The sequence below is a fragment of the Anabas testudineus genome, chromosome 6, assembly GCF_900324465.2.
Source record: "Anabas testudineus chromosome 6, fAnaTes1.2, whole genome shotgun sequence".
Lineage (NCBI taxonomy): Eukaryota > Metazoa > Chordata > Actinopteri > Anabantiformes > Anabantidae > Anabas > Anabas testudineus.
This window is the reverse complement of record NC_046615.1, coordinates 13,695,093-13,721,889: the sequence shown is the minus strand read 5'-3', so window position 1 is coordinate 13,721,889 and position 26,797 is coordinate 13,695,093. Positions and strand designations below refer to the sequence as shown.

The window sequence follows — 26,797 nt, the reverse complement described above, 5'->3', positions numbered from 1 at the left end:
CATTTTGATTAATACTGAAATTAGTTTTAGGTACATACAGTTTCCCCTTTGTACACCAACCCATTGAATTAGAAATAAAATTCTAATTTGGGTTGTGAGCAAAGTCAAGACTTTCAGTTTTAATTCAAGGCAAGACATTAATAATGGGAATTACAATCATTTTCATACACACACTCCCATTTTTGAAGGCTACTAAATATAGGAATGAAACAAAACTAATATTTTAAATTCCAGAAATAAGGATTACCTTTACAACTAGTTTGTGCGTCTTTCAGCCTTCAGTCTTGTCTTGTCAGTAAGTGAAAATGTGCTCTTTTAGGATGAGATCAGGTGACTCACTAGGCTAGTGAAGAATATACCATTTCTTTGCCTTGAGAAACTCTTGGCTAGTGTTTCCTGTATGTTTTCGGTCATTATCCATCTGTAATTTGAAGCGTCCTATCCGTCTTGCAGCATTTGGCTGAATCTGAGCAGAGTGTATAACCCATAAACTTCAGAATTCCTCCTGATATTTTTATCAACAGTACGTTTATGAACTAGTGACCCGGTTCCGTTGGCAGCCATACATGCTCACTGCCTCCATCATGTTTGACAGATTATATTTTTTGAATCATGAGCTGTTCCTTTCCTTATCCATACTTTTCTCTTCACATGATTCAGGTACAATTTAATCTTGGTTGCATCAGTGGAGAGAGTTTTATTCCAGTACTATTCACTTCTTCAGGTGTTTTCTAGTCTAATGTGGCCTTTCTGTTCCTGACTGTGACCTGTGTCTTATACCGTGTTGTGAAGCATCTGTATTTGCATTTATGAAACTGTCTTTTGACTGTAGAGACAACCCCAATGTTTTTTGCTACCTCTGTGATGGGTTTATTGTGTTTGTTAAGCCTACAATGACCTTCTTCACTTGCATAGACACCCCTTTGGACCTTTCATATAGTGGTAGATAGTTATGTTACAGTACATTTGCTAATGAAAATCTAACAATCAGAATCTTAACCTTACTGACTTTGATCTGCTTGATTATTCATGTAATAACGCAGGGAACAGGCCACACCTCGCCATGTAACTGCTTGTCAGCCAATGTACCCCCAAAAAATACATGTGTATGAAAATGGCTGAAATTCCTGAATGGTTAATTCCATTGTAAATGTGTAAATACACTTTTGTCAGTGTGGCATTAAAGCTGCAAGTCACTCACAAGTTGAGTGTTTAATGTCAAATTCAGGGGGTACAGGTAGGTGGGGTACAGGAACACATGCCAAAAGACTTATGATTACCTTAAAAAGGTATTGTTTTGGTGTCATTATCAAACTCAAATTTCCTCTGTACTATGTCAAACAATTTCTAACAATACTGAGCCCCACTGACCCATTATTTGTCATTTCTAGGGTGTGGAGTTGCCAATAAACTACAACTCATTAGTACTGTATTTAATGTATTAATTACTGTTTAACAGTTACATTAATCTGCTCTCATAAATATGTTGACACAACCTTAATCATTATTCTGTTCATCTTGTGTCCATTGCAACATAAATTCTAAATGGTTGCAGTGGGAATAAGGTCACCTAGCCAGATGGCACAAAATCATTAGTACAGGAAGACATTTTAATTCAAGCCAGGCATTAATTATACAAAATTCTGATGTTCTATACTGTAACCTTGTTTGCTGGTGTGCTGTTGTTCTTTCCACTAAACGGGAGCTGAATATAAATTTTGACTTCAGACTTCAGAGCATGGATTGTCTGGCAGATCAGAACTGATGAGCTGGTTGAGTCTGTGTTCAGTTTCCTGTAACTGTGTCAGCATCTACCCAAGTCAGGGAGAAGTCGACGTTCTCCTAAAGCAGATTCTAATATAATCTTGTCTCAGTCTATGTTTTTTAAATCATCATATCCATGCATGTTGGCCTGTTTGTGACATAACGTGACAGCTAATGCTGGATTAGTCTAGCATGGATTTTGAATGATTTTTACATACAATTATGCAAAGAAATCACACTGAAGGGAATCACGCTGTACACCGGTAAGCAAATTCTAAAAAATTTAACAGAGGAGACATCACATCATCTGGCCTCTTCAGGGGAGGAAAGAAAGAGACTCCAGGCTATAGGAGGTGTTAGCATAGTAAACAAAAAAGAACATCTCATATTGTTTCTGCATTACCTACTGCATTTGTTTCCCTGCTAACTTAACCTCTAATTTATTTCCTGTGGCTATTGCAGAATAAACATATTATTTTTAGAAACATTGTTTTCAATTTTGAAAGTGTGATGTCTGGACAATTACCTGTAATAACTGTACGTAGTATTATTTGGATATATTGTATAAATAATAAATGTAAATCCTAAAGTCTAGACTTGGAGCTAAGTATAATTTGTCCATCTTCCAGGCACCTTGAAGTACACTGTTACATTTTTTAATTTCACCAAATTCTTCAGGGATGAAGTTGAATGTTTTAATTTTTTGACTGCAATAGCCAACGTGCTACAGGCATCTCAGTAGATTTGCCAACATCCCCATGAAATTCTGAAACTTTTGTCATTTTTCTGTCAATGCTGTCAGCATAGGTGAAGAGGACACACTGCAGTTGCATACAGTGGTACCTAATGCCATGGCTTTTGAGGGTTTACAGTGCAGGTGTAGCACACACATCAGAGTATAGAGTCTCTTCTTTTGTCATGCATGCAACCGCACAGTGCATATACAACATCTCTTTCCATCTTCTGTTCACTCACTCTGTACAGTACAAGGAATTATATTAAAGCATGGCACATGTCATCTCTCTTATCTTAGTACAGAAAATGCAGTTAAGACTTGTTAACCTTTCATGTACTCACTGTGCAACATGGTGCAGACATTACTCTCTGAGCTGTTACATACTAACCATTGTCAGTAGTGGAGTGCTCTTTTATAGGAAGCAGTATTAATCAAAAGAAGAAAAAAAACTTTCTCATACCAATAGATGTGAACAAATTGCCAGGGGTTCCTGGTATGCTGTTCTAAATATTTCTAAGAGAATATATAATGCAGCATTTTTTAAGAACTAATATTACAAAGGTGTTGATGTTGCAGACATGTATCTCTTTTCTTTGCCCTTATGGAGATGCTGTGTAGAAGTTTAAAATGATATGGTGTTAATTTCTTGCCACCATTACCATCTGTTCAGTGCACTATATGGCAGCTGTTAGTTTCTCTCTTCGTTGAGTCTTCAGTTTCCTAAGACAGGAGATTGATGGACCTGCAGCCAATGCAGGGAGGCTGCCCACCCGCAGTGGACATGATAGCCCTGCTAAATTATACCCATGAGATGACACTCTCTCCCTCCAGCCTGGCTAGAATGGTGTCATATAACATAGCCAGGTGTGTGTGCCAGCCTGAGGTCAGGGGTCAGCTTAGTACTAATGAGCAGGAAGGGTGATCAAGTATGAATGATGTGCAGTTTGGTGCCTCTGGTAATTCTTCATTTCCTCTGATTTGTTTCTGCCATGTCTCATTTATTATCCATGTTTTCTGCCCTTTTCATAATCCAAAATCAAATGTAGTGCTGCCACATGCGGGATTGTTGATGCTGTTATTTAATGACTGTCAGGATCGCTGGCATTTATTTGTGATCTATGGTCTATGGGAAGAGCTCATACTGGGAAACATGCACTATATTTACAGTTTGATTTGATTTCTCTCAGCTCTGTCATAAATTACAAGAATCTCATGGAGTGAGGCACTGTGAAGCTTTATAAATTCCCTACTGGGAGGAGGGACAAAGAGACAGCGGAGGAGGCTGTGCTCTGAAAGGGTGATCTGTATGCAACTTCAGTGGGAGACAGTATCCTTGACACATGGCAAAAGCTCAGAGGCATTGCTTAGAATGTCGTTGGCTTGTCATGTAAGGCGGCTTGCTCTGCTCTCTGTTAGCCTCAGCCTACAAACCCTGCTCATTCAATCCCTCTTTGTGTAAATAAGGGTTTTCCAGATTGCTAAGGGTGTTTTTAGAAGGAGCTGCTTGGTGCAGCTAGTACAGAGATTCCCGGATTTATTTATTCCCAGCTGTCTTTTAGAGAGAAACTATCTTAATTCAAACCATCAGCACTAATGACGTGCTTCCAACATCTTCTGTACATACAGTGTGCACATCTTGGATGTCTCAGTGAGATGGATCTGCCTGCCTATCTTAACCATGGGACTAATTTAATTACACATCCCCTCCTTAGTTTCTCAGACCCACGGGACTGCACAACTAATCATTTGGAATCTCTGTTTTTCAGCAGTGTGGAGGTATATCAATGGATCTCCTATGAGCAACCAAGTATAGCCTCTGTCGATGCCATTTCCATAACATTTCCATAGCTACTGTAGGATTAGATGTCGTCACTCCAGAAGGGTTCTTAAGCTATTGACCTCTAAAGGCGGTGGTGCTGATACAGCTGGTTCCCAGATGTACAGTACCCCTAAAGGTGCATTAGTAATGAAATACAAGTTCAGTATACCAACATTTGTCACTTCACTCCACATGTTTTACTAGCCTTTATGATGTTATTTAAAACGCTTGTGTTCCTTTGGATCTGTATTGGAAGCTGTGATTTTTTTTTTTTTTTTTTCAGAGGATAAATTTAAATATTCTTGGGAAATAATTACGATAATGGACCTTCTCAGTCCCTCATTCTGTGAAGGAGAGTTGTGTGTTACCTCCCAACATCTTTAAATGCCAGATGTCCTAAGCTCGCAGCTTAATATGAAGAACATAGTGAAGATTAATACAGAACCCAATTAGTTTAGTTTACTCAGCTACTGTAGCTAATATAAGGCAATATAATCAACATCCACAGTGCAATTTAGACTCGGTGTTTTGAAACTGATTAATTGTGTATAGTGAGGGGAAAACAGGACATGATAAATGAACAGAGTGCAGTGAAAATGAATGCACTGAAGCTATTATTGATTTTTGTATAATTTATGCCTCTTGATTATCAGTCATTGGAGGTCATACTTTACCTGCCTTTTCTGTTTACAGTAAACAGATTTTTTTAATTACTTTACATGATGTCACGATATTCAGGCTGTGGAAATCACACTTAGAAATTGGAAGCTAGTGATATCGGCATGGTGCTGTTACCTCCTGCAGCACAGAACTGATGCTGTACAGAGGAAATTGTTGCCCTTCCTTAGCTTTCAAACACTAGTAAAATTATGCTGAACGTTGGACATTGGGTGTTCCTATCACCTGCTATTATGAATCCCTCCGTCTGTCTGTGGTGCCTTCATTGTCGCCGTTTCATAAATCTGATTTACTGCTACATCTGTAGTGCCCAAGCTAATGAAGTAACACCCAGTGCATAGACACAGCATTGATTTCATTTCCTGCCTCTCTGGCTGCTCCCTGGGTAGCTAGATGGAGATTACATGGCGATGTCATATAATGGGAGAGATTAAAGAGTCTGTATCCAACTGGAGTGTCACAGCTGTGTGCTCAGCCTCACAATTACTGTAGATGCAGAAGTTAAAGAGAGAGAAGCAGAGATGGCACTCAGTACCATGGGCTTCCTCTGTTTCCCTACAGATCTTTGCAGTGTTAGATTTTGTCTTGTTAACCCAGGATGGATGTGGAGGTTGGCAGGTTCTTTTCTTCACCTCAGCCGATGGCAACAATGAAATGGATGGGTTGTCTGGTTATTACTGAACAGAGAACACAATTCATTGCCTTCCTGCATGCTTAGCTGCCTTCATACACATGTGATAATCCAGTGTCTGCGATTGTGTGTCTCTTCTGTCAGTGGTAGAATGATAAAACAAACTTTTAGTTCTTTCCCCTAATCATATTATTTTCATCTGTTGAAATATTTTGGGTACATTTTGTTGAGTACATTATTATAAGCATAAATTATAGTTTTCAATATGAAAACTGTCAAGAAAAGTTATCAGTAGCTTCTTTACATTGTATTTACCCTCACTGATGTGAAAGCATTCATCATGAAACCAGTGCACGAGTGTAATGTATGAATAGGGTGTTGATAACATACAATTTTTGTAGGTGTTTATTGTAGATAATGAAATGTTATCATAATTACTCAAAAAGCTGAAATAATAGGGATCAGCTGGCTGAATGCCCCCACTTAACTAATTAGAAGCTTGTGTCAGCATTAATACGTTGTGTGCTATGGTGGCAAAATTCATTGAGGCAATTAGTAAATTTCCAAAAGCATGGTGCTCCATGGCAATTTGCTGAGCTATACGTAGTTAGGTCACTTGTAACTGACAGCAGTCAGCAATATAAGGCCCTGAGGATGACCTCTGGTAGACTGACTGTGACAATCAGTCGCATACATATGTTAAATTTATCATTATGCTGATACATGGTGTGGCCATGCTGCGTGAAATGATTCTATGAATTGTAAACTCTGTTGCGTTGTGTGTGTGTGGTGGGAAAATCTGTTTAGCTGAGTGAGCAGTTAACTTACTATAGCCAGAAATCAGGAGCAGATGATGATGATAACAGCTGTGAAAGAAATGTTTGTAATCCTCTACATCAAAGTCATGTTCAGCTTTCTGAGATATGTGACTATTAAAATCATAGTACACATAGTAAGAGGTGTGGCATCAGCAACATGTATGTTATGTGGAGGAATATTGAAGTAAAGTTAAATGAGGAAAGATATTTAATCATACATTTTATATGTACAACCAAAGCAACAGTGTACAGCCATGCTAATGAGATGCTAGTGAGGCTTTAAAGGATAGGTTCACAACTTTTCACAATTTTACATTAAAAAGTTAATCAAAAATTAAAGTTTAAAGTTTTTCTGGGTTAATTCTTAATTAGAGGATATTTTACACATCCTGTGTAGCATCAACTTCACTGTTGGCTTTGATCCTTCCAGTGCAGCTCAACAGAGAAACCGTGTCCTATGATGTGCAAAATTAACTTCAGATAAACTTTTTAAAGCATTTTTGCAAATAACAGGGATTTCAGATTTTAATAGAATCATTTAAAAACTAGTATGTACAAGAGGAACAATTACAACACAAAAAAACTTTGTCTTAAAAGATAATACATTATGTTGTTCCAGTCTTTGTATTGGGAATATAATTTGTCAATCTTTGCAATACTTTGTTTTCTTTGTATACTCTTGTTTAAAATTAGTTCTCAAGACAGATAGAAATCACCTTTTCTTTTACAATTCCATTTCTTTTAATGAATAGCATTATTCAGAGAAAGCTAATTCACATGCACAGAACAAAGTCATTTTGCAAACCTGCTCTGTTCTGCAAACGAGCCCATTCTTCTGTGGACAGGAGATGAGAAAAGAAACTGAGATTTGCATGACAATTGTGGCAGGTAAATGTGTTATTTTCTTAAAACGCGTTTAAGGTTGCTACTATAAGTGTTATGTATTCATTTTGGATGCATCTTTAATAATTAAGGAAACATTTTCAAACTGTAAGGATGATTTGAACCCCACTCTCCCGCATGGAGGGCGGTGATGTTATCCTCAACACTATCCAGTTGCTGCAATATGTATATAAATTGTAATTTTGCTGCAAATAAACTAGGAGAGGCGCCTTATTATACTCATTGTCATTTAGATGTCAGGCACTGACTGTCTTACTCTGCAAATAATATAAGTTTGTGGAGTCTGTACTGTGCACCAGGGGTCTGTTTCGTTCCTTAAACATATGTGTCGTTTACCAAACACTGAGTGGACTACAGCTAAACTAACATAGAGAAAATCTCTTTTCTAATGGACTTGGGTTTGAGATGCATTGCCACATACTAGCTCTGGACTCAGTTTTGTGTTACAGTATAAACTTTGGCTACACAAAACACAAGCTCCAAATGAATAGTGTTTCTTTTTCGAAGAATAAAGTAGAATAAATCTGCAAAACTGTAAAATAGTGAGTGGTATACTTCAAGGGCTGCAGTATACTGATGGGAGATTAGCAGATGCTTGTTAGCATCAATCAAACACCATCTTCCCCAGATATCTCCTTCAGGAGGTACCCTGTGTATTTTTATATAGCCTATAGCAAGACTGATCGGGCTCTTGTCTGAATTATTGCAGCTTCATGGGTTTTTAATCAGCACTGTGTTAGCCATAAAATGTATTCTCTTCAAGGACAAGATAGTCTCGTTGTTTCTGCTGGTCTTTGACAGAAGGGCTAACAAGCCTAAATTGTAGGGAGGAGAATAACTCACACTGAGGTTACAGTGTATTGATGATAACTTGTGAGCAGGAATATTATGAAAGTTATGTATGAATGCAGCGACTGTAGGGGACCTACCACGCTGTTGTTTAAATGTACTACTGCTTTGTAAAGTTGTTTCTGTAAATGACTAGCAGTGCTTTAAGCTTGCAATCTTTGTCCTTTGTCATGTCTTTTTGCCAAAGCATTGCAATTAAATATGTACACTTTTAATTCAGTTCTTGGAACTAAGGCATAAATATTACATTGACTACAGACTCCTAAGACATCAGTAATATAATTATATTTAGCCTGAAAGAAATCACCACACATTTTTTATATATTATCTAGCTTTAAAGCAGAAGCTCATTTTTTTCAGTGCCAGTTGTTTTCAGAAAACTCATGAATGAGCAATTTGTCCAGTTGTATCATTTAATACATTTAATATTTTGCATGTGTGCTAAATTTGCATACCATGGTGTGAAATGATTTATTTTTCACCTACTTTTAAAGTGGTAGTGTGCATGCTGATAACCTGGCTATCATGAGCGCTTGATTATTGTGTACTTCTTTTTTAATACTGGTGTTTACACACGCTGCTGAACACACTTTACTTAGGCTATTCTTCATAATTTAGAGCTGCACCTGGCAGCACAGCAACAACTTAACTCAATGTGCCTGGCAAAGTAACTCTGGCTAACACCTTCTTCATTCTCTCTCTTCAGGCTAGCAGGATACTCATAGTTGTTTTGTTTTTTTTTGGAATGTATCAAACGAAATTTAAGAGACGTGCAGCCATACTGCATTCCCAGGGCTTATTTTAAACCTTATTATGCATAATTCTGTGTCTTGGATGTCATCATTTATTTGGCATTTTAACAACTTCTCTCTCTTAAACGCACCACTTTAGAACAAATCGCAATTTCTTGTTCTTATCCATTAATTTAAAGATTGCTCTGCCCAGCCAGCCGTTGAGCCACGGAGGGTTTGAGCCTCATGATGTCCTTTGCATATAGCTGCCAGTGAGATTGAGTGAGTGACCGAGCGAGTGCACTGTGTTTGTCTGCGTCCACATTAGATGTTGTGCATCCAACAGTCTCTAAGCTCATTACACTAATCAGGTTAAAGAGAGGGGAATTGGGGAGCACTTGGCCTGCAGCATGTTTCCTCTGGACTTCCCCAGTGAGACAGCGAACCTCTCACACAGGCTCCGGCTGAGCTACTGGGACCCGGCCCTGCAGACGCCCGCTCCTAATGATCGGCTCCCGCTGCTTCTGTTTGTATGAAACCCACACTGGGGTATTCAACTGCACCCATGCTGTCATAATGACCCGCTTGCAATTGTAAAGCTTTTCCTTTTTTAGATTTCTGATCTTTTCCTTTATTGTTGTTCACACTAACCACGTCTAATAAATAGCAAATCCTGCTTTCTGCAAATCACTGTGTTTTTATACAAATTAAGCATCAACAATAAAGCTCAGAGGAGAAACAGATGAGTCTTTAGGTTTTAATTTACAGTTACAATTGCACAAAAAGCACAGTGACATTATGAAGTGGTGACTGTGTTTACATGTACAGGAGAGGCCTCTGTTGATGTTTATTGCTCTTGGTTTTGACAATTATGATTCAGCAATAATCGTAGTACGGCATTTTGCCCTTTTCTGTTTATACACTGGTTTTATTTTTTATTGCCACTTGTAATATACTGTATCTACTGATTTGTCTGATCTGTGTTCTGTGTCTTGAACACTGAACATCCTTGAACATGTACTGCTCATAACTATCCTCATGAGAAACTTCACATGTTCAATAACAGAGACTCGGACACACTTGAGCTGATCTGTAGCTGTGACAGCTTGTCTCTTTCAAACAGTGTAGCCACTGACTAAACTTGACCATCTTAAGCACCACTAATGAAAGTCAGATCTCTTTATCTTTCACTGTTTTCTTTTGCAAACTAGCACCGCTTAGAAAAGCCCCCCCCTTCTTTTTTTCTGTGGAGCTGACAGAAGCCACCTGACCTGGGAATTGCCCAAAACCGGGGTTGCTATGGTAACCAGCAGATGTGGAGCATGAAATAGTGAGACTGTGATTCCTTAACTAAGCATGGCAGCATCCTTTACATGCCTCACTGTGTGTTGTGTTGCTTGCCCATCTTATCATATATTCAGCTGTAGGTTGTGTCCAGAGGTGTGTTGCTGTGTTCTCCCTCTGTCCACACCTCTGGCATAGAGCTGGAGGCATTTACAACAGGAATTTCAAGTAGTCTGCATGTTTTTTGTCAGTTGACCTTGTTGCACAATATGCTAAGGATATCCATGCTGTGTGTGGGTGGGTGGTTACTTGACCAGATGTTTATGAGGCGGCTTTAAGCCAGGGATGTTTGTTTCTAGTAATCAAGAACATTTGGACATATTTTATGACTGGAAATCCAGTCAGAAGGGTGGAACTAGAAAAAAATAGAATAAATAGGAGGCTTGTATACATTTTATAGGACCCCATATTAAAATATGTAGTTTATCTCACTTGGTTCTGGAGATGGAAACTGTTGTTACTGTAATTGTGTAATTTAGTCACTTTTCCATAAACGTAGAACTAAAACTTTAAAGTAAATATGCAGCAAGTCATTTTTCTCAACTACTTGTGGAAAGACAAGAATAACAGAGTACACTTACACTTGCTTACAGTAAAATCTGCATATGTTTATATTTGCTTTAAACTTTTTTTCCCCAAATTAAATCACTGAGAAAGCTTTTATATAAAGAATAGATGGCCACAGAATTGGAGAACATCACTGTGAAGGTTCTTATGTTTGTTTGTTTGTTTTCTTTTAAGTTGAATTTTGAAACCTAGAATTTGCCCACTTCTTAAAATCATCCCCTCTGAATAAGCAACCACGGTTTAGAAGTGCATTTTCCTGACATGAGAATAGTAACAGTAGAGTATACCAGAAAAATGCTTTGTTGAAAACAGGACTCCCAATTTGTTGACAAGGATTCTGCGCATAGACTCTATTTGAAGAACTTGAAGTGTACGATATTTGTCTGAGGGAAAGTTGTTGTATACTCCTTCTCAAGCCAATTTAAACATTTGATTCACCGGTGCTTTTAGTCCTCGCTGAGAGAAAAACAAAGCAGCAAGGAGTCGCACAGTGATACTGTGTTTGGAATGAACTCCCAGCTTAACTGAATAATGGAGTTTTTCGTTTGCCTTGGCCTTGCACAGTTTGCTTTCAACTTTTATTGTTCACTCTCGATGTTGACCAGTCATTCATCATTTTGGGAGGGGACACGCTGTAGAAGGCTGTTTGGTTAATTGACTGTAAGGAAAAGGTTCTTGCTTAAGTGCCTTTTTCTCTGCTTTCCGCGTGTGCCTGTCGTCTTCTCCACGCTGAGAGGATCAGTGCACCAGTCGATGACATCGCAGACGCACGCGGTTCCTTTCCTCATTCTCACATTGCAGCCCTCAACACCAGATGTTACATTATGTTTCTCTGTAGAACCTTTAACAAAGCAGTGACACTGAAGTAACACTTTGACACAGAGGTATTTTCATCTTTCAGACACACTCGATCAAAGTGAATCAAAGTCAGCTCACTCAATCTCTTCTTCTCCTGAATATTTCCATATACTTGTGACAGGATAGCTCAGAGGCCCTCGGAATAAAAACTGGGATTGAATGTACACAGATAAGGCATCTGTTAACATTGTCAAAGCTGTCTCTCTCTCTCTCTCTCTCTCTTTCTCCCTCTGACCTTGTCTGCTTGACATTTAAAAGCTGACTTTAGCTGAAATCTTTAAATCGCTGCAGAGTGTACCTACCCTACATCCAAATGACCCTGGAAGCAGTTGCAGCTGTGCCGACCTGAGGGCAGAGTGGATGTGGCTGTTGCTGCTGTGCAGCCTTATATGTCCAGGAAAAGGTGGGCACAGCAGCAGCCATGGCAACTGTGGACAGAGTCGCTGAACTGGAAACAATGGGCCAAAAACATGGCCTCTCCCTGAACCTCCCCTCATGTAACAACATGGTTTCACACACCATCAACAGAGGACTTTATTGTTACAAAAACCTCTTTAATACAGTGATGGATTACCTTGTTGGGAAGTGTTGCCTTTTCAAATGCTCCACTAAGCTTACCGAGACTTCACATTACAACATGAGACACTTTGCACGAGAGACTACTCCACGATTAAACTGATGTGTGTGGTTTAGATAAATGTTTGGGTATTGCTTATAGAGACAAACCTGTGAATCTCCGCCTTTATGTGTCACGTTTCTTCTTTTCCAGCATGCCAGAGGATATACAGTAAAATGCTGATTGAGTCCCTCAGTGCAACGCACTTTGGAGTGAAGCCAGTGTATGTTCCATTTCACCGCTCTTGATACTGTAATCAGCATGCAAGTGGTAGTAGGCAGTCGGCAACTGAAGTATGAGAGAAAGTGAGGCTCGGTGCAGGGGAGGCAGCACAGACAGGAGAGTGGAGTCACCTGATTTCCATGACATGACACTCCAGGGAGAATATACTGACCATGGGAGCCGGAGGTGTGAGTGTGAGTTTGAATACTCATGCTCCACAGTAGACCGCAGGATGATCCGTTTTTACTATTTAAGTCAATTAAGTCTTTTGGGTTTGCATTGAGTCTGTTTCTTCTTATGCATGCTACTCCCACATTCACCTCACTCTCTACATTTTATTCTGTATTTGCCTGCGTTACCATAGACAATACAATAGGCATTAACTCCCACGCAGTTTGCCTTGCACTTAATAAAATATTGCGTTGTTCATTTTTCACATGTTTTGCCAGACTGTGTTTTATAATGCAGTAATGTTTGGCAGAGAATTCTTGCAAGCTGCTGCTTTTCATAAGGAAATGTGCCCAATTTGATTGCGTTGTATCGGAGGTTTTAGACTTACGATGAGATGCTGGGATCGGGCTCTGCATTTTAATTGTGACCTTTGCGATTGTGATGCAATGATTACACAAACCGAGTCTGCCTTGTACTTACTTGTTCTTACACCAATTACTGTCACATCTGTGGAGTCTTTTCTCACTACTCCTTAATCTCTCTTTGCCTGTCTGTCCACATTTGATAAAACAGCAATTCAGTTATGTCATACTGTATTGTTGCCACTTAGTCCTGCTATTACAGTACAATGTGTAGAGGCGAGAAGGGAAACAGAATGCCAGACACGCCTGAGAGACACTATAGGATGACACTGTCTTTGATTTGGTTTGATTTTGCAGTCTGTGAAAATATATCTTGTTTGTTGTTTTGGCTAGGCTGTAGTTGTTGTTTATATAGGCTGGATTTCTTGCAGTTACTGGAGAACATAAATGAAAGTGATAATGCAAATTATCTCTAGTTCTTTTTATGCAGTGTGCACCCACAATTTACATAAATGTTTTGTATGCATCACCTTATACATCCTGTTAGCGAAGAGAGGTCAATGAAGTACTGGATATCAGTATACAGATGTGTTTATTATATTGGCTCAGTGGTTATTTAAATATTTGTTTCTATTGTAGGTGTTGTTCCTATACACTGTATGTGGCTTATGTGTTGCTCAAGATTATGTTTTACAGTTGGAAAGAGATTTATATCATTAAAGGGAAGAAATGCTATCCAGATTGAACATACTGAAGTATGTCAAGATCAAATCCTCCGTATGGTTTGTACTGATCTGAACATAATGGGCAAAACTGTGTGGATTGAGTGTTTGAAGCCACTTTCACACACCTGTTTAGTATTTCATACTCACAATAGTTATAGCTTTCACATACCAAAATATTTAATGTGATGTTAGAAAAATATGTAAAAAAAATGTATTGAAAATATATTGTCTCAATCTGAACTGGTTAAATGTTGATGTGCATATTCTTTTTTTAGCAAAAACTCATTATTTTCATAGTCATAAAATGAATCAGTGGCTCCAAACATGCTTCATATCATTACATCACTTTGTCTGGCAAGGTTATCAGTCAGAAACCAGATGCAGGCTAGTGGACCAGAGGCCACATACTGTAAATGCTGTATAAGAGATTTATGGTCAGAAATGTGGTTGATAATCATAATGAAATCAACATGGGCTGAGTCCTTTGTTGTTTGCGGCTGATCTACATCCTTTGGTGTATGTAATAAAGTAAAAATGTTTGAACAACACATGTCTGAGCCACTATTAACCACTCCCACTGGGTGATTGACTCAGAAGCCAGGTCAACCCACAGTCACAGCGCTGTGTGAATTACTCAAAGAAGAGCTAGATCATTGGTTGACTGGCCACAGCTGCCGGGTTGAACTCTCCTCCTCTGGTTGCTGTTTCTGTCGCCATCTATTAGGAAGCTCATTCTTCATGTCTCTAAATGAAGAACGAGGGATGTTACATATTGAATAATTCTCTGGTATAAGACTCATTGTATTGACGCCATGACATTTACTCTGACTGAACCAATAATACCTCAATAGTTACGTGGCTGAACTAATTGTATCCTATGCTTAGTTAATATTTTTGTCAATTTAATGATATATTTGCCATTTAATGTTCAACAAATACAATTTAATAATGAATCCATTTCCATAATCAGTAGGTGTGAGTATCAGTGAATACCACTGTCTACAATAAATTAGGAGGAATCAGTTGCCATTTGCAATACTTATGCTGTGAGTCGTTTTGAAACAGTGCTGCAGCACAACGCTCTACGTCGCTGGATATTTTTAGTGTAAGGGGAGCTTCGCTCTCCCTCTCCACGACAAGGGCAAGATTCATAATTTCTGTCAGCATCTGTACCCTCAAATTGCATTACGGCAGCATGTGTTGCCCAGGGCAAAGCTCATAGAGTGGGTCGTAGCAGCAAGAGTCATTTTTACACGAATATGGAAAAATAAGTCAATGTAATAGTGAGTGACTCTGAATTTAGAGCATGAGTCTGGTGGCAGATTCGAGAAGCACTCGTTGACACTATCTTAATTATAACTAAAATAAATGCTTTACAGGACAATTATAACATGACAACTTGTCTGTAGTAATCCTGTTGAACTTTAAATAGCAAGGGTGAGTTCTGCTTTATAATTCTGTGTCCTGCAGGACCAGTGATGAATTAATTTTTGAAATTTATGGAGTAAGTGATAAGCATGGAGGTGAAAGCCTTTGACTTATTAATTACTTGCATTGTATTCATGGAGACTCCAGATTCAGTGGGTGTTCTTTGCATGGAAATGAGTACAAGGACATTTTGATTAAAAAAAAAGTGTAGTTCCTGCAAAGAAAAAGTAATGTGATAGAGAGCATAGCTAATTTCATGTAACTGAAAAGAAGATGTAATAATAAACAGTTGTGTAATAACTATATTGTTACACCCTCTACACCTTCTCCAACAATGAATATGCTCCATTTGTCATTCTTTTGGCAGCTTATGAATATTTGACTTTGCATCAGTGTACCGTAATCATATCCTCCTCATGTTATTAATGTGGTGAAGGCAGTCGGACAGAATGATGTCTCCGTGGCTCCATGTGCTGCTTAGATTACAGCTTGGGGCTATTAAGTAGGTGTACAATAATTTGCTTTATGTTTGTTGTAAATCAAGTATGCCTCCTCCTCATAATAAAGATGGATTTATGGCGGTTGATTAATGACTAGCTCTCGTGTCCTGTACAGCTCTGATTTACCAAATTCAGATTAGGATGTGAAGCACTTAAAATGAGGAGCAGTCATTAAACGCACCTGACCTTGACACGACTCTCTAGTGCAGAGCTGAATAGGATTTAAGGTACTGCGATGCAGGGATATTGGAATAGTTGGATACACAGATGTTCAAAACGACAACCCTTGTTTGCTGTTATGTGAACCACTGTTGGGCTGTATTACAGGAAAGCTTTATGGTCTCCAGAGACATAGTTTGGCTCTGCAGGACTACGACCTTGCTTACAATCAGGCTAGGATAAAGGGGCGATGTTGTGGACAGAGTGTCAGTGCAGGAGGATGTAAAGAGGCGAGAAAAGGAGGTGTGGGGTGGGCCAGTTCAGCCATTGGCATAATCCTGCTGTTCTCAACAGCCTGGGAAACTGCTGAGGTCAGAATAGCTTTCAGCCCTTCGTTCAATGCCACTGACTTGCTACATGTCTAAATTACACAATAATGATGGTCCTCTAGGATGGAGATAATACAATATAGTAAATGCCACTTATGTGTGTGCTTGTGAGGTTAGTGACGGCTGCAGTATTTTTCTGCTGCTTACTGGCTGTTTTATTTGAGGTTTCACATTAATTTGAATTGCACCCCAGCTTGTTAAAATCTAATTGTCATCTTATGGAAAGGCTGTGCTTTCTTTGGAGTCACTATATGAATCTACCTTTTATCCCAGAGTGCTTGTTTTTATATATTCGCAGTGATCGCTGCTGATTGTGTGAATAAGTCGAGAGAGGGTTGCATATACATCGCTTTTTCTGTTTCCATTCAGAACTGCCTCTAAAGCAGAACGAGTCTAAAATGACTTGTTTACCGGGGAATTGTTACTGTTGTTTCTCCTGGGATCGCAGTTTAATGGGCTGACCTTGAAAATCCTGAGGCAATGTGAAGGGGATAGTTTAGAGCTTTAAATATGAGGAAATACTGTATGTATTATACAGCACATTTTATTTTATTGTTTTCAGTTCGTGTTTAACTCGAGATTCTTTCTTTTTATTGTGTTTTTCCTCTCAGTTTACTACAGGTCGGGGAGGCTTTGTTATTGCAACTGTCAATGATGAGCAATACACAGCATGTATACGGAAAACATAAAGCATTAATTAATTTAATAAGCAACCGAAACCTGGCTTGTAATGTAAGTTGCACTCTGGGTGACATACAGTATGGCTAATGACATAAGACTGTGGCACTGAACATATTCAAAGCAGCTGTAAGCTCTGACTATTTTTGTGGGCTCTTTATAATCATTGCCGTGTTGCGTCAGGTAGCCCTGGTGCATCTATTTCAGAAGAAAAGCTTATGCTGGCTTTTGTTGTTCCCTGCGTGCTCTATGTCCTTGTTTCTACACAGCACGAGAAACACACAGGCATTTATTTTGGTATTGATGAAATAAAAACCAGGAAACTGAAGCACCCTCGTACAGCATTGTTTGAATACCATTCACTTATCTACGCCCTGATATGTTTCTAAGGGTCATTCTGCATCATATTTGTTGTTTTATAAAATCATTTGGAAGGCTGGTGCAAACAAACTGGTCTGTCATGGGCCCGCACTGGTAAAGTTGCCTTTCCAGATGAATTCCTAGTTGTTGTGTCAGGGACTGGTGCAGTAATCTCAGTAGTTGTTGCTCTTAGGTTTTATAATCAATCATTAGAGTTGTGGCCTCTCCAGATGGCTCCTGCCTTCCCCACTCTCTGTTGAGTTGTCCTTGTTTTGAATCTCCAGCAGGCTGCCCTTGCCGTTTTCCTGTCGGAAAACAAACCTAACTCGAGTGGAGTAGTGATTGTCATGGGAGATAGTGTTTTCAAATTACGTTTCTAGGTCTACCTAGTGATGTAGAAAAGGTAATAAAATAAATAAGATTCAGAAGAGGGTCGCATAAGTGAGTTGTTGCTCATCTCTCGTCTCTCAGAAAGACATCCATCCATGCCTAAAAGCAGAGCTAATGAGGAGCTGGCTACAGTACAGTGGACTGTTTGCACGAGGATCCTGGTGAAAAACGTGCTCTCACACCACTGTAAGCTTATGGATTATCATTATCCTCCTGGGTTTCATCATGTGGTTTCTGCAGTGCTTACTCTCTGAAGTGACTAATCACTATTCACAGCAGATTCCAAAGTGACTGTTGCTTCAACTGTAGACCTACAGTAATCTTCAGCAAATACCAGTCATCAGAGACAACTGCGACTTGTCGAGATAGACCTGGGTGAGATATCCTTGAGAAACTTCCACCAAAGTGCATTTTAGCTGCACAAATCCGGCATGTGTGTGGGAGTTGTTATCTGTGAGTTTATATTGTGAGCCCACATATGTGCCCGTGTGGCCTGCTGTGTTGTCAGTCTCCAGTCTCAAGCTGCTTGTCTCGAAATAGACAACAGAAACCTGTGGAAGAGCTGGATGACAAAGGCTCGGTGGGGCTTCTCCACCAGCCTGTCTAGAGGAGAGCTCATGCAGTGCCATTACCTCTTCTTTGTGCTTGTCTTTCCCACTTTGTGTGGAAAAAAAAAAAATTCAGGAAAGGAGAGGGGCTATTGGAGAGCAATTCACAGCCATGACAGAGCCACAGATACAGACGGCTCATTCACAGCATTCATTATAGAAATTTTACTTCTCAGACTTTCTCTGCTCTGGCTCAAAAGGGGGCCTGTGGATGGGCTGTGGATCCAGAGCACAAAAAACTCTTAGTTTTTTTGTGTGGCTGTGATCTGAATCGTGTCAGTGTAAAGATTTGAACTCTTGCTTACAAAAAATCCTTTGGTGTTACAGTGGAGCTTGCTGTAGATGCAGTCTAGTATAGTTGAAACAATTAGTTAATTAATCAATTAGTCCATCACTACGCAATTAATCTGCAACAAATTCATTTCAGTTCAATGTTTGGGTCATTTTTTAAGCAGATGAGTTTGCAGAGAGGCTCCTTGGTGTAGATGGCCTATTTATCATGTTCATCCCTTCCCTTGTTAAAGCGAAGGTCAAGACAGAAAAAAAAGCACTGTGCTGTATCAGCCTCTTTTCTTTTTTGTGCATATATGTCTGAAGTGATATACTGTACCTGAATCGATTCACCCTAATTGCAGTATGTGATGAAACACCGCTGATTTGTGTTGCAGTGAGGTCTACTTCAGAGGAAGAGAGCAAGCCAGGAGACGAGAGATAAATGAAAGTGGCGGCGGAATGTCATTTTCTGTGTTTTGACTCCGCTCCTGTTATTCTTGCAGATTAGTGAGATTCGCACTTTTTTCCCCTCTTCTGCTGGGAGGTTATGCGGATTGCCGCGGTTCAGCTAATTCTATCCACATTGCAATCAGACAGAAACTCTCCACACGCAAATCCCTTTAATATCAGAACAGCAGGGAGGAGTGTATGGCACAACACATTCAATTTTACAGGTAAAATTGTCCCCAAGGACATAATTGTGATGATTTGTGCAGTACCTTTTGGTGTTCTATTCCTCCTCTGAGACTTCTTCTTCACACTTTCAAGCATGATTGTTTTATGAGGGGACATTTAAATAATGGCTTGTTGATACGGCTCATAACACAGACCATGTATTCGGGAATAAAAAGCAGCAGTATAACTTCACACTTTGCGTTTCTTCTCCTGTGTTTTCCAGGTGTGTAGGTCGGTGAGGCCGTTATAGTACCCCACCAAGATGGTGGCCCTGTCGCTCAAGATCTGTGTACGCCAGTGCAATGTGGTGAAGACGATGCAGTTTGAACCATCCACGCCTGTTTATGATGCGTGCAGAATCATCAGAGAGAGAGTCCCAGAAGCTCAGACAGGACAAGGTTAGTGAGTGGCTCAGATACGGCAAATAGAATTTGCATGATGGAAACCTATAAACACGTACATTTGCATACTCTATTTCACTTTGTGTTTCCAGCGTCAGATTATGGCCTCTTCCTGTCTGATGATGATCCCAGGAAAGGCATCTGGCTTGAATCTGGAAGAACCCTGGATTACTACATGCTGCGAAATGGAGTAAGATTAAGTCATATAGTCTGGGGTGGAGAACTGTCAGCTGCACTTATCATCTCTTAAAGTGATTTATGTTTTCTAGAGAGATATTTATGTCCCCCCTGCTTGCTGAGAGCGATTGCAGTTTACCGTTGAGAATGATCAGCGGGATTTTGGATGTCACTGTGCTTCCTCTCCTGTTTTCTCAGGACATCTTGGAGTATAAGAAGAAACAAAGGCCGCAAAAGATCAAAATGCTGGACGGTGCAGTTAAAACCATCATGGTGGATGACTCAAAAACAGTCGGGGAGCTGCTTGTCACCATATGCAGTAGAATAGGTAAGTCTTGTAGCGCTGCTAGTATGTATTTTCTCAGTAACATAATGACTTATGTTACTGTTATATTATTATTGTGCGCTGTTCAATTCATATTTCATGTATTTCATGTACGCTTGATAAAATCCTAATCAGGTTTTGTTTAGGGCATGACGAGCATGATTTATCAAGCTCAAACTGGCTTGTGCCTCATAAATGCTGAAGTGTTCTTCCTAAGGCCCAGACGGTGTTGCCCTTGCCTGTCACAGAGGTGTTCCCTAAACTGTGTATTTCAATTATAATGGGCTGCTATCAAGCTCAATTGGGTGTGGAGGGAAGGGATGTGTAGCTGGCAGATAGCTTTATTGGAAAGTGTTTGTTTGGAGTAGGTCTTTCTGCTTGGCTTCTTCTCCTCCTCTCCTCTGCTTCCATTTTAGTTTGCTGGCTTTGTACCAGCTTCCCTTCACTTCTGTTTCAGAGCAAAGAGAAAGAGATAAAGGAGAGTGCGGGAGAATTGCAGAGATGCTCTCTCTATCATGGCAGCGGTTATTGTGCCACTTTGAGGCATCCTCTCCTCGGAGAATCCTCCGGCTAACTTGCGCCCTTTTACAGGAATCACCAACTACGAGGAGTACTCCCTCATCCAAGAGATGACGGAGGACAAGAAGGAGGATGGAATGGGGACGCTGAAGAAAGATAGAACCCTGCTGCTACGAGACGAGAGGAAGATGGAAAAGCTCAAAGCCAAACTGCACACAGATGATGACTGTGAGTGTGAGCTTGCAAAAGCCTCCAGAAGTGTTGCTGATATCTAGATGACTTTCGCGTCATATTTTCACCTTAATGAATCTGACTCAACGGCATCATCTGAACATGTGTGTTGATCACACAAGTCTTACTTTTTTCATGGGCAAATCAAAGTTAAATTAAATTACCGCTGTTATCTTTGGCCAAAGGACACCAATTGAATTTGGAAACATGCAGTATAGAGTATAAATCACACTCCCAGCTTTGGGTGAAAAGTAGCTTTCATCTCAGCAGCGAGTATTGGAAATGACACTCCGTGTGCCCTGTCAAGATTTTCACTTGCTTGTGATTCATTTGGAAGATTTTCTATCCGAGCTGCTCTGTGTGCCCCATCTGATATTTTCAAACTGCCTGGTTGATTTCACCATCAGAATCACCCTCTAGTAACATCTCTTTAAAGTGAATGTCTATTCATTTCAGTGCATGTGGTAACAGAACGTGTGTATTGATTGTGCAGTGAACTGGCTGGACCACAGCCGCACGTTCAGAGAACAAGGCGTGGAGGAAAGCGAAACTCTGCTTCTCAGGCGCAAGTTCTTCTATTCAGACCAGAATGTGGACTCTCGGGACCCTGTGCAGCTAAACCTGCTCTATGTTCAGGTAAACTTTTTACACACACATTTATGAGATGGGGAAGGGTGACAGAGTCCTTCTTTATTTATTTATTTTATTTTTTAGAATTCTTAAAAAGTGAAAAGCAGGTTATGAATTATTCTGCAGGTCTTTATGGGTGTTTTTATGTGACATAACAGGAGGAGAGACAAGAGAGTGTAATTAGACTCAAAAACTGTCTTGTAGCATGCAACATTTGGCCAGGTCTGGACAGACTGCAGTGTGGTTAGCTCAGATGTGGTCCACACAGGTTTGACCGTGCTGAGAAAACTATTTCTTGGTACAGTGTCACAATAATACAGAGCATACAAAGGCAAAGTTTTAGTCAGAAATTTTTAAACAGTGGCTTTTGCTGACTGCTGAGAGGGCAATAGTGATCTGCAGATTGACAATAAGCAACTGTTTTCACATTTATTAAATTCATTTGAACCCATTATTGTTAATATGAGAATACTGATTATTGCATCTCCTCTATGATTCCCAACATTGCACTACTATTTTTTTTTTTTACACCTGTTCATTGCAAGCACTATCTACATGTATGTATGTACTTATTAGCTCCACTATTTGTTGTGTTGCTCATTGATGGTAAGATGGTACAGATGATATAAGATATCCCAGAGGTTGATTCGACAGTGGACAGTTAATAGTTACACAGTGGTTCACACAAAATTAAACATTAAAACCACAAAAGATGTGTATTTGTGGCTGTGCCATAAGGTAAAGTAACACCCCTGAAGCAAATACAGGTGTTACAGCAGCTTCAAAATTATGATAAATATAGAAAAAAAAAATAGAATTAGTCATCATTTACCCAAAATAAAGCATGAATTTGGTCACCTTGGAAACTTTAGTATTCCCAGTGCAACCAAATAAACGCTGCTTTGCAGGGGAATATTTAGGTTAACTGGGCTGCCATAAGATCACAATGACACATCAATGTTTACAGGAAAGAAAGAAAAAAGTTACTGTCACTGATCTGCGTGTGAATTATCTAATTTTCAGCCCTTGTTTAGCTTTGTCTGTATCAGTAAATGAGTTTGTGCTCAGCAGTGCTAGTTGTATCTGTCTTGTAAAGCAAGGGAGCCTTTGCTAGCATCACAGGGTTCCCTGAGGGAGGTCAGCTGAGTCTGGTACTGCACGAGTCAGGCTTAGCTGCATTCTTATTACCGTCCTCTAGCCGGGGGTGGGGGAGAGCCCCCCACACCTAGACTCAAACAGTGGAGTGTGGAGTACTCAAACACACATGCACATAAAGGTATAGCCTGACAGAGGGAGGGAATGGGAACTAAAGTAGACTTAAAATACTATAATATTATTATATTATTATAATATTATTTGAAAACGAATTACACAAAGGTTGTTGGATGGGCTGCAGCACAAAAATACACAAGAGCTGAAGAGATTCTCAGAGACATACAGTACATATCTGAAATATGTATGGTTGTTTTTATTGAACTCTCTCCCTTTTTTCAATCCCTACTGCCTGGGGAGCTCCTGAATGTGTTCATCAAAGACATCCAGCCATCCACCCTACACGTCTGCTCCTGCTGCTTTCCTCCCTTATATCTGACTCTAGGTTTTTTTCGCCCTTCGTTTTCCTCCCTTTCCGTTTGCCTTTCTCCGCTGCAGCTCCATCTCCTACACATTCTGACATAATCGTACACATCCCCACCCTCTTACCCTGGCACACATTACAGCACAGTGCATATCATGCTGTCATCTCGACACAGACTCATATTTCCTTTCACAGTAACAACCCCACCCCCTGCCCCCGCCTCCTTTTTTTTTCCTCTCTGTTGCCCTTCCACATCTATCGTTCTCTCTGGTGCACATTCGCATTGTTACGCAGGCAGGCATCACAGAGGCTCTTCACTTGGCAGTGGCTCTAATTTGTCATCGTGTTAAAAAGGCCAAACAGAGCCAGAAGAGAGCTCTTTAACGGAGCGGAACACACCTCAGGCTCCTCTTCCACTTTCCTTTCTATTTTTTAAACGGATTCATATCCTCTGCATTTTACTCTTTAATATCCTTCATCATTCACAATTCCTATAATTCTCTGAACCTCTGCACTAGTGAGTAATTAAATTCAGTTTGTGCAGATGACGACAGTGTTGCAGGCATCTCTTTGACACAGCATCCCTGCAATGATTTGGTTGATTTGAAGCTTCCATGATCCCAAACCTACCCACCCACCCACACACGCACACACACACACACACACACACACACATAATGGAAGCTCTGCCAGTAACAGACTAATCTCCTTTAGTACTCAGCCACTCCTTTTCTGTCATGTATTTGTGCTAAGGCCAGGATAAACCTTCATAGCAATAGAATCACCCTATGTGTCCTGGTCTTTTGCTTTTATTTTTGCTGACTTTAGTTCATTCTGAAAATATTCTATCTGGATCTGTTGTAGTACAGCTAAACACAAATGTCTGTCATGGGGAAACTAATGTGTTAACTATGCCACAGGGCTGTTAAATATTCCTTTACTCATTGATTTATTAGCAAGCGTTTTGATTGAACACTGTGCATTTAGTTGCTTTAGCTTGCCCACATGTCAGCATTTACTTCTATGGCTGTATTATGCTCTGTGTGCTCTGCTGGGCCATGGTGGACTAGTTGACCTCAGTGTTGCCGCCTCAGGCTGTATGTGTCACAGCATCTGAAGTCTTGTGCTTCACTACTACTCGTGCAACTCTCTTCAAATGTACTAGAATCAGAGTCTGCATCACTTGCAGAAAATTGACAAACATGGTGGAATTATCTAGCTGCTGATATGACCACATGGAGACAAGTACCTGAGAACTGATTTGATTGATTCAAATGACCACAGAGTAATTTAATGTCACTTCTAAATGCAGCGAGGTTACTGGATGAAACGCATAAACACAAAGCTGTTACTGTTACAATTAACACTCAGCTGGCTGTTGGCATCTTTATCTTATCAGTAGAAATGGAAGAAGAGAGCAACACCTAGTAGAATGTATTTGTCACATTCTTTGTGTTAAATTGTCATTTTTTGTTTTTAGATTGTTGAACATAAATACAACAGTAGTCTAGTTTCAGAGTACTCAATCTAACACATGTAGATTTCAGACACTTGCTAAATTCTGCACAACTCACACCGGGGATATTGCAACTTCTTCTAAATTACTAGGGCCCACTGGTAAATCCATTATAACTCTCTATCTATAACTAATCTGCATCTGCCAAACAATACTTATTTCTAAATACAAATCTTTACACCTAGTCCTGTCATCTCACTTCAGAATAATACAGTCGAGTGAACAGTGTGTACCACAGTGAATGGCATGTGTGAGGGCTAATTTTAGAGTGTCTTCTTGTGTTCAGTAAGAGCTTATCTACTCTACTGCGAATTGCAGTGGGGAAAGGACTTGATTGTGAGTGGTGGAGATTGTTGTCCTCATTACAGCGGTAAGCTGCTGCTCAGTTTTTCATTGATGTAATGGAACATAAGAATGAGTAGAGTCCACGCTGTGCACTGATATGCTAATGGGAAAAGCACCGATGGAGCCTTTCTCACTGTCAGCAAGGCCTCTCAGCTTTTGCAGCCATTAATTTTGCAGCAGTGAACTAGAAAAAGAGAGACTGAGGGAAGCCGGAGAGAGAGAGAGAGGGAGAGAGAGAGAGGGAGAGGGAGGCAGAGCTGACTGCCCCCTGGAGAAAACAGCACACACTGACAACCATTTGAGAGATGTCAACAAAGGTTTCTCCCTTTCCATCTACCTAAAAGGTGAAGATAATGTAGACGGTCTGGCTGAGAATTTATTGAAACATAAGTGATGTCTCATCAGCACCAAACAGGCATAAGCCTTTTATTTTGAAACAACATTCAGCCATTAGATTTCTTAACAACATATTGGGGCCATTCTGTAATGCAGATAGGATATTGTGAAAGACTGATGCATTTCTGTAATGTGTTTTCTTTTTTAATAACATGTAATGGGCCGTAATGAGAAATGGTTGGAGCTGATACATTTGAAAGCTGGCAGAATGTCTTTTATTGCCACAAACAAATCTTATTTGACTCCCCTGTGTGAATGAGTCTCACTTGTGATGTCTCTGCTCTAGAAATACACTTAGTTTCACTCGGAAGACATCCTCTCTGAAGCCACAGTGAATTCGAAGCACATGATGAAGTGCTCATTACAGATCTCTGTTGGGTGAATTTTGGATAATTCTCATGCCTTTGTAGTTCTATCCTTTTCCTGAATGTGTACTTTTTTCCCCTAACTTATTCCCTTCCCCTCTGCCTTTCCTCGTGTCTCCTTCAGGCTAGGGATGATATATTGAATGGATCCCACCCTGTCTCCTTTGATAAAGCCTGTGAGTTTGCAGGGATCCAGGCTCAGATCCAGTTTGGACCCCATGTGGAGCACAAGCACAAGCCCGGATTCCTGGAGTAAGCTTTTCTTATCAAAAAGATGCATTACCACCAACTTTCATAATAACTCTGTATGGTGTGTTGTGTTCTTTGTAATTTGCAGCTGCACATACTGTATACAGTGGTTATCACTTGCTTCAGTACAGACTATTGCTTCAGGGATTTCCTCCAGTGAAAAGCTCAGGAGTGATGTCAGCTGTTTTCTGATATGTAGGCAGTAGGGCAAGAATGACCTCATATGAAGAGGTATGTTAATAGAAAAGGAAATGCCTGTAGCTCAAAAGAGTAACCATGTAAAAATGTCATTCATGCCCCTTAGCCTAAAGGAGTTCCTACCTAAAGAGTACATCAAACAGAGAGGATCAGAGAAGAAAATATTCCAGGTTTGTACATCCCATTGCTCTTTAAAGTATGTTGAAAAAGATTAACATGTGGGGTGTCCCGTGGGAATCTTGCAAATTTGTTCTCAGTTAATGCATAAAGTGTATTTATTAAACACAAAAGTTGATCATTATATGTCAAATATATTCATATTGTATATAAGGATCAGTGTAACATGTGTTTATTATGTGCAGGAACACAAAAACTGTGGAGAGATGACAGAGATTGAGGCGAAAGTAAAATATGTGAAGCTCGCCAGGTCCCTGCAGACATATGGAGTGTCCTTCTTCCTGGTGAAGGTAAGAGTTAAGAGCTGTTTCAACAAAAATAGGAGTGCGTGGTTTCTGCAATCAATGAATAATTACAACTCAGATGTAATAGTATATTTACATTTCTAATAGTTATGATAAAATTGTACTTACCAAGTTCATTCCATAAGGTCTTCAA

The 26,797-nt window shown here is 39.8% G+C and overlaps 1 protein-coding gene across 4 annotated transcripts in view; it reads left to right on the top strand.

Moving 5' to 3' along the window:
- tln2b (talin 2b) overlaps positions 1–26,797 on the top strand; it is a 69,246-nt gene that overhangs the window by 7,123 nt on the left and 35,326 nt on the right. For 2 of the 4 annotated variants that reach the window (XM_026365025.1, XM_026365026.1), the window contains exons 2-9: positions 19,478–19,652; positions 19,748–19,845; positions 20,031–20,160; positions 20,749–20,904; positions 21,401–21,543; positions 25,860–25,987; positions 26,289–26,352; positions 26,545–26,649. In XM_026365025.1, the coding sequence (XP_026220810.1) occupies positions 19,517–19,652; positions 19,748–19,845; positions 20,031–20,160; positions 20,749–20,904; positions 21,401–21,543; positions 25,860–25,987; positions 26,289–26,352; positions 26,545–26,649 (960 nt within the window). In that variant the 5' untranslated portion in view covers positions 19,478–19,516. Of the gene's footprint in view, positions 1–19,477; positions 19,653–19,747; positions 19,846–20,030; positions 20,161–20,748; positions 20,905–21,400; positions 21,544–25,859; positions 25,988–26,288; positions 26,353–26,544; positions 26,650–26,797 lie in introns of those variants that run through there. The other 2 variants (XM_026365027.1, XM_026365028.1) reach the window with 1 other exon arrangement.